An 8,945-nucleotide genomic window follows, 5' to 3' on the forward strand; every position below is an offset into this window, starting at 1 on the left:
TATATATATATATATATATATATTTCTTTAGTTTCTTTTTCCCCCTTTTTAGTTTCCTTTTTAGTTTCTTTTTCCCCCTGTGCTTTTTCAATGGTCTGTCAGTCCCACAGGAAAACAGACAGGACTACTATTTTGCATTCAACCCTGCTGAAAGCTAACCGACAAATTTGAATACAAGTCGTGTTTTTGTGCAACTGTTCAGCATAAAGAAGCTGATTTTAGTCTGAGACTTCTACCTTCTAACTAGACTGTAACTCAGATCTGCTCAAAAACACTAAAGCTTGATTTCAGGTCTAAATAGGGGAAGTCTACCCCCAGTGCATCAGCGTGTTGTGTGGCCGCACTGACTCAGTAAAACTACTGGATACTTCAACTTAAAAAAGACCCTCAAGGAAGGAAAGGATGAAAGACAGATGTACCTGTATCTCAGATGTTACAACATTTCAAAGACAAAATGACGCAGCTTCTAAAAAAAATAAGAACAAATTGCAAAAGGAGTCCCTCTTGACTCTTACTGCGTTGTATCTAAAATTAGTGTGTGGACAGCTTTACTGCTGCAGACAATAGGAAACAGAAGTTTTACTCACTTCTCCTTGAATTCCTTGAGCACACGGTTAGTGTAGAACATGGCGGCATCCAGCATCTCTTTAACATAGGGGCATGGTTTAGGAGCCTGGGACAAAGAAATAAAAAAAAAAAGATTTTAAACATTACTGCATTCGTGTCCTAACTGAGGTTAAAGATATAGTTACAACATTTTGGGAAATACACTTTTTTTCGCAATCCAACTCCCAGCAAGAAAACAAGCCTATTTCCATAAACTATTGGTTTAATTAGAGAGCTTTGGATGCGTCTGTAAGCATGCTTCCCTTTGTTTCCCGTCTTTATACTGAGCTACGCTTCTTGCCTCCTGACTGTAGCTTCATATTTAGCGTAGAAAGATGAGTGCTATCAATCTTGTCATCAAACTCCTGGCAGGAAAGCAAATTAAAAAATGTCAAACATCTCCTTTATTTTGTATACTACAGTAGCAAAAGAGTGGTATACGTAATAAATCCAGTTCAAGTTAATGATGAGATCTTTGAGATACATGAGTAGGCGTACAAAGAATGAATGTGTTATGTGAATTTGAAAAGCTGATGTATTATTCATAAGAGAAGGAACAACAACAACAAAGAGTTAATCATCTAAACAGTGCAGCTCTGTTGCTGGCGTCTGTGTGTCAGCCAAGAAACTGTCGCTCACCAGACAGCGATGACAGAATCAAAGAGAGGCTTGTTTCCTGCCATTATACACTCATTTATCCACCCACACACACACATACATACAAACATACAAACATTCATACATACAAAGCACAAACATAAAATCACTCACACATAACATACAAACTACATTGCTAAAAAGTTTATTTTCCTGCTGATTAAGCACTACCATCCCCAGTCTCACCATGGCGACCCATCCGAGGGCAGGCACGCTCTCGCTGACAGCAGAGAGATGGTTGAAGTGCGGCGAGGTGCGTTTCTGCTCGCGGAACGCCTGCACCTGCTGGATGGCTTTGGACACCGGCTGCAGGAGGGTCGTCAAAACTGCCTGAGCGGGAAAGAGAAGACACAAGTTTTCACATTTAAAGAATTCTTCCCTCATATAGTAGATTTTTAGCAAATTAAAGTTTTAGATTCAGAAACTTTTTCCAATCAGTCTGATGACTTTTTGTGTGCTGTGACAAAAAAACACAAAAACAAAACACTGATACAAATTAAAAGTTCCACAATAGAAATTTCAGCCATTGAACAGCAAGTCTCATGTCCAGTCACACGATAGTGTGGAATATGGAAGTAACACCAGTTATGCATGTGCAACCAATAATATATAATATCTATAATACCATTATTATTGTTATTATCATGGGAGTATGATTAGTTGGGGTGAGTGACTTAATAACCAACACCATCAATACCAAGTCTTGTTTTGTAAATGTGCATATGTAATGGGGCAGGAAATGAGGAGAAACAAGACTGACAGACACCCTGTACAGAAGAGTGAGGGGGCTGCAGGGATTCAGGACAGGAGGCAAACTTAATGAATTATGCAGATTGTTTCAACCTGATCGATCAATGTGCTGTCTATTTAGCTGAGACATTGACTGACTTAGCGAACGTCAAGTGTGTTTAACTCACATCAGAGGGCTTCTGGGAGGACGAGGCCGTCATGAGGAGTTGTCTCTGACTGGAGAATGCCTGCTTTATCATATCTGCCTGGTAGGACAAGAGAGGGAATTCAAAAAGTCTTAAAAAAAGGTGAAAAACAAAACATCATCTCAGTGTTTTTGGATGCTTTTACTATAAATTATTTTAATTAACTATTATCTGAATGCATTTTACTTAAACTTTACCTTTAATTAGCACATATTATACCATGTTGTATCTTAAAATTGACTTACGTGTTTCTGGACATCGCCTCCTATCTTCTGGCTGAGGGACACGTACTGGGCCACAGGACCGCTAACAATCCCGTCAAAAGCCTCGACGTACACCGATACAGCTGTAAAGATTTAAAAAAATAAATAAATAAATAAATAAATAAATAAAAATAAAACAGGGTTTTAAGCTTCCATTAACATGTTTATCTGATTTGCAAGAACAGCTTCCTTTAAACTCAACTTTGGTATCTGCACATAAACATACATGGATATTTCACTCAAAGAAACTATCACCAGACATCTTTTATTCATGTAACATATAGAGTAATTGTTTCATAATAATGACATTTGATGATTACCTCCCCCAGCAGAATCTCCAGGGCCTGACATGGCCTCCAGACGACCCACCGCCACCTCCAGCCGCTGCACCAGACTCGCCAACTCAGCCATACCTGTAAAGTTGGAGAAGAGGATTGAGACAGCTGAAAAAAGGAAGAGCCGACACCAAGCATCCCCGTTCAAAATATACAACAGCTAGAGGCCATTTAAATCCTGTTTTTGCATCACTGTTATATCTGTAACTCATTAACCTGAGCCAAACACTCTTAAACTGATGCAACAGGCTACGAATAAAGATGCTTCAAAGATGTAATTGATGCCTGACCCATCTGTTTATTCTCAAACAATACTAGTCTACACAGCAGTAAGAATGGTTGGACAAGGACTTCTTTAAGCAGCAAATTTCATGCAACATTTATTACATTTTTTGAAGCCCTAAATACAGACTTTAGTTATCTGACATTATAGCTCAGTTGCTGAACTGTCTCAACAAAATACAGATTTTGCAACTGCATCCACGGGCCAGTTTTAGACCAAACTAGACACTAAAAGCTTTCAATACTTGTACTGGTGTTTGTGTCCGTCTTGATCAACTGTTTACAATTATCAAGGCACAGTGGTACTTTCTGTTCAAGCCTTTTAATTGGGGGACTGAATTACCCCTGGGACACAAGATGAAGGCAATCACTGCAATTAAAATTTAGATACTAAGATAACAACAGCAGTGCTCTGAATCCTGGGCACATTTGCAGTTGGTTGATTTAGTCCTACAAGGCATGAAAGAAGCCCTGAAATAGCACTGAAATTCACTTGGAGTTCAAAACAGTCTGCAGTTATTTTGTGCACACAGTTTACACTGAATCCCAATGTCCAACATAGTCCACACAGACCAAATCCCCCAAAATTTTAAAAATGGAGCCAAAAACTGTAAATATGTACATGTGCAAATCTCAAGGCATCCTTTGCCAGCCCTGGAGGGAAAGTCACTGAATTCCAACTGATCAGTGATACTCAACTGTGGACGAGTAACGAAAAAGTAGGAATGGGATTGTTGGTAAAGCAGGTCAGGACTTGCTGAGTAAAGCTATGTAGATCATTACCAGTTACTGCTGACTGTGAGGAGTGCAGACCTGCCCTGTCATCCCAAGTATGTCCGCTCAACGTGCTTGTATATTTCACAACAAAACAATTTCATAATATAAGGGCAGGAGCAATAGAGCAAAGTAAGGAAGTGGTTACACAACAACATTAAAGATGGGACTAAATCTGGTAACAGCAAAACAGTGAGAAATGTGTGCCAACATGCAAACTGATACTCCTAACACACCCATTCAAGTACCCGACTAACTAACTTCAATTCAAATATAGAATAATCTTACACCTTAAAGTACTCACAGACACGCCTAACGAAAAAGGCTAACATTACATAAGGCAGCCGTAACCCGACGCTGCCTTCATCTGTGTGGCTGAGAGTGTCTCCAGTCTCAGGTACTTACACCTGGCTGACGATGAATGGAGTCACACAGACCACTCTCACTAATGAGTCCAGGAGATAAACCAGCTGCCACCGTCTCACTTTCACTACAGAGGCACTGAACTACGTCTTTGGAGAACTAATGACTGAGAGTGCTTAACATTTTGGCTGTGATAGTTGAAGCTACAGGTTAAGACGTATGCGCTCTCCTGGGTATAAAAACAAGAGGGAAAAGAGTTTCAGTTGCATAAATGAGTTGCAAACTAATATGGATACTATTATGTAGAGCTGAGTATCAAACTTTTACATTCTCAAAACACGATTTGTCGAATGACTGATAACAAATTGGCAAATATTTTAACTGATTAATTGTTCATAATTTTTCAAGCAAAAACACCAAATATTTCCCAGTTCCAGCTTCTCAATTTTGAGGATTTGCTGTTTTCTCTGTTTTGCATCACTGTGAAACTGAATCTTTTATTCTGGACTATTGATCAGACAAATCAAGACATTTTGCCAGCTTTTGGTGCCTGACTGATAATATTGCTTGCTTATTGTTAGATCATTTAAATATGGATTTACAATACATATTTTGGTAATTTTAGACCTTTCTATCTTTCTTACAGCTAGTAATCAAAAAAAAAAAAAAATACTGTCATCAAATATCAGGTATCATATTGGCACTATTATCAAAGGATTTCAAACAATACAAGGCTGAGCTGGCAGGTGGCATCTTGTGCCTGTAATATATCTTTAAATTTGAATCTTATTCAGGTTAAAATCTTGAGGAAATGCAAAGTTTTTGCCAGATTTGTGTTTATGGCAGGTTGGAAAACTTAGCTAAAATTGCATTATGCTATCATATGACTCAGGCTCACCCTGAAGCCCATATTAATCATGTTATTGTAGGCAGTAATGGTGCCTTAAAGCAGGGTGGAGTAGCTTATACATTATGTCAGCCGTAAAGCTGTTAAATTACTTCATGTCAATAGGCCTGAATATCAGTAGCACTATATTACTAACAACCCTAAAATGTTTACTGAAACTACTCCAGGAGGGGTGATGGCTTTTCACCTTTGAAAACAAAAGGCAAAACATTCATTTACTCTGAAAGATGAAGTACTACTCTTATAGCAGCTCCATTTCAAAATGCCTAAACTTCCCTTTGCTCTGCCTCACTCATTCAGACAGGGTTGTAAATTCATTTCTCCACAAGGCTTAGAGATAAATTAGATCATAGCAGGACACACACCCTCGCTACCCTTGACCTACATGCCTTAATGTTCAGGGCCACAGCTACATTTACAGTACACCTGTGGATACCAGAGTTCAACTCTTACATTTCCTGGTCTCAGCTGAGAAATGACTCACCAGTGATACAGGAAGGGAGTGGCCCCTAAAGGTGTAAGTGGAGTACAGAAATATACACAAAAAACAACATTTAGATGTGACTGTTTTTAAAAAGGTACTGTTAATTGTTAAAGTGTATTGTTGGGGGCTCTGGATGCTGTTTCAGTGTGTTGCTGTATCAGTTTAAATGGTTGAGACCCTTTCCTCAAGTCCACTAAAGTAATGTGACCACAGATGTTCAAGCCAAGTGGTGACCGCCAACGAAACTCCACTGTCAAGGAAGAAGAAACAACTTTCCAGAGACATGAGGGCAGATATAGCCATGATGACTCAGGACAGGAAATGGTGCCTGCCATAACTTTTTCCTTAGAATTTACGCACTATAAAAAGGCAAGATGGGTAAAAAATTGGGCTTAACTACAACTTCAGAGGTGGAGGAATTCCACAGCTGCATTTTTAAGCTAGAATTTAGGAAAATAGATTACATGTGCAGAAGCTTGGACCCAAAGCTAACAATGAATTGATTTTACCAACAAGTATGTGTGTCCAAAGTTTCTTGTTCTCCAAAAACTAGTCAAAACGCATCAAGTCACTCTGCTGCACTGGATAACATATTCCTCAATTACGTTGAACATGAGAATTGTCATTTAAGTTGAGTCCCACATAAATACTGAAATTTCTTACTATGACTTCAGAGGACTTGATGTTATTCTTCACGTCCCCCTGGTGAGGACAAAGCTGAGATCACCTAAGCTCACCACAAGATCCAAGTCTAACCCTGAAAACAGGGCCTAATAAATGCACTATTTCATTCTGTCTGAGTAACATTTGCTAAAAGCTAGTGTTCAGCTGTTTCAGGAATTTTTTTTACTTTTTGAAAGAGACAAGGTGACTAACTTATTGTTGTTATTGGTCTTTTCGTGAAATTTGTCGCCAGCCTTACGCTTTAAAGTAAATTTCAGGCTAAGAATATTAAACAATGACAGTACAATGTCTGCAAAGCACATAAATGCATGAATCATGTGCTGGGATGAAGGCAACAACATGAATATGATCTACAAAGGAATAAACTTTAACAAATGGCCCAAGGGAAATATCAATTAGATATAGCAGCTCTAACAAAGCAAATATACTTTCAGATGTCATAACACAAATACATAAGAGCCCCTGACATGGCCAGTATAACCTCCTAAATTTGTTGTTGGACCCCTATTGACCGCAGCTATACTTGGCAGTTTCATTATTCCCCCTGGCACCAAGAGACCACCAGGACATGTCTCCTATGGTGGAATGATACTACCTTGTCCAAGTTTTCTGTGTGTTAGACACAGAAAGAGCAAAATACAACTTTACAACTAATGAGCTCAATATAACTTAAACAATTATGGTCATAAAAATAGATTTTGACACTTCCAGACCAGGGCCACAAGATGGAGGATAGTCATAGTCGTTATTTTACTTCAGTGGTGTAAATTTCTAACAAATTTGACATTAATCAAATTACTGTAGATAGAAATGGAGGGAACCCTGGGGGTTTTGGGGCCTGTAGGGAGCTGCCCACTTTGCACAGTTCAGTAATCCAGCCATGGCCCCTAGTCTATGGAAAGATGTATTTTAAGTGGTTTACATTTCCTCACTCTACATTACAGCTCTTGCTCATCTTTCTCCAAGATGTAAAACACTGCTGACTGCATCCACAGACCTACTTTTGTGGACATATGGCAGAAATATTCTGCATAAAGCACCATCAGCATACAGGGGCAGTGAAGTAGGTTAGGCCTGTGTGAGGGTTTGTGCCTCTCTGCCTTCGGGGGCGACGGTGCAGACGTTCAGACATAAAGGAGTCAGAGTCCAGCAGTGTATGTGTAGCCCTTTCTATGTATTTGCAATGATTAAAACAAAACACACATCGTTTTTCTTTGTCGCAGAGGCAGAAGTAGGCCAAAGCAATGGCCGTCAGCTGTAACCTTGCTCACAGTCCTACTTCGGTGGGCTCAAGCCTCCAAACAAATCAAGTTCAAGCCGCTGATGTTAATGCGATCACTGGGGTTTCAATCAGACGGCCGAGGACGAGAAACGGCGTGGCTAAAGCTAGCTAGCAGAGCCGTTGGTGGGTGTCGTGGGGAACTCTGTGTCCCCGGCTAATTTAGTCTACCCTGGCCCAGAAACCACTGTTTACCACTAGTCCAGCATCGGTGGGATATGAAAGATTAAATCCCTTTTAGAATTAAGTTTCTAAAAGGCAAAATGTGTTTTCCTACATGACGTTAACGTTTGCTGGAAAGCGGTTTCATCGATGAGGAGACAAATCTGCGGGCTATACAAAATGTGTCATAACACTATCGGCGACAAAGCGACAGATAGCAACACAACTCCCGACTAACTGTTTCTCCTTGTCAGAGCAGTAAAGACGTTAGACTAGAGTTGTATATATTGTTAGTCTAATTTGTGTCCGTCAACCCCCCCTCCCCGTTGTTGAGTGTCTGCTGTCTGTTTCGGCATTTCCTGATTTTTTTTTCCTCTCACACACCCCTCCCTCTGTTAGCTAATGTTGCACTAGTCTGCAGAAAAAAAGAAGTAGTCACATTTCAGCGAACCAGCGTCCCTCATCTGAGAAAGAAGAAGTCGGGAATTAAATGAACGTTTAAAACATTTTAAAAGGTCTGTGTCGGTCAGTGGTCAGGCTTAGATTTTGAAGGCTAACGGAGTCGGCTAACCGGGGTGTGTTAGCATCACACCGATTTCAATAAATGAATTCTGCTTAGAGGAAGCGGCGACGCATTTTTCCCTCTTTAGCTTATTTTTTCATCTCAAGCAAAACCGCTTAATGAGCTACAAACCGTACAGTGCGGCAACTGCATACTGCTTACCTGCTAAACTGGTCAAGCAGTGATTTGGTCCTTAATATCTCCGTGTATCTGCGGTGGGGAGGTGCAGGGAACAGGTTCGCAGAGCAGACTGAGCTTCGTCTTTTTCTTCCTGTATGTCAGTTTACCCAGCCGTCACCGCGCTGTGTTTCCGCCCTTGTTCGCGCAACTAATTCCTTTCCCATATAAGGAGTGTGAGAGGCAGAGGGCAGCAAAAAAAAACTAAGCAAGAAAAAGATGAAACAACTGCTTTCCTTCCTCTCATGACATATCTGAAGGCGATGCAGCAGAGATGTGTCCCCATGGCAATTATTTCCCCTGCACTGAGCTCCATGCCACAAAAGAAAGATGCAACAATGCATTTATCTACAGACATGTCCAGTTTGCATAAATACATAGGGTCTTAGTGATGCATGTTTCATGTTTGAACTTGTTTGCTGATCTGTCCTGGCCCGGCCCCTGAGGTGAGGGTGCATGTACTCACATGTAGTCT

The 8,945-nt window shown here is 40.2% G+C and overlaps 1 protein-coding gene across 1 annotated transcript in view; it reads right to left on the reverse strand.

The window, feature by feature from the left end:
• cap1 (CAP, adenylate cyclase-associated protein 1 (yeast)) overlaps positions 1-8,600 on the reverse strand; it is a 14,179-nt gene extending 5,579 nt beyond the window's left edge. The window contains exons 1-6 of the mRNA XM_023429077.2: positions 8,456-8,600; positions 2,782-2,874; positions 2,444-2,544; positions 2,181-2,258; positions 1,450-1,593; positions 588-673 (exon numbers count right to left, since the gene is read on the reverse strand). Of these exons, the coding sequence (XP_023284845.1) occupies positions 588-673; positions 1,450-1,593; positions 2,181-2,258; positions 2,444-2,544; positions 2,782-2,872 (500 nt within the window). The 5' untranslated portion in view covers positions 2,873-2,874; positions 8,456-8,600. The remainder of the gene's footprint in view (positions 1-587; positions 674-1,449; positions 1,594-2,180; positions 2,259-2,443; positions 2,545-2,781; positions 2,875-8,455) is intronic.
• Between the last annotated feature and the right edge of the window lie 345 nt (positions 8,601-8,945).

The sequence above is a fragment of the Seriola lalandi genome, unplaced genomic scaffold (genome assembly GCF_002814215.2).
Source record: "Seriola lalandi dorsalis isolate HSWRI2012SDOR001 ecotype SW California unplaced genomic scaffold, Sedor1 jcf7180002054887, whole genome shotgun sequence".
Lineage (NCBI taxonomy): Eukaryota > Metazoa > Chordata > Actinopteri > Carangiformes > Carangidae > Seriola > Seriola lalandi.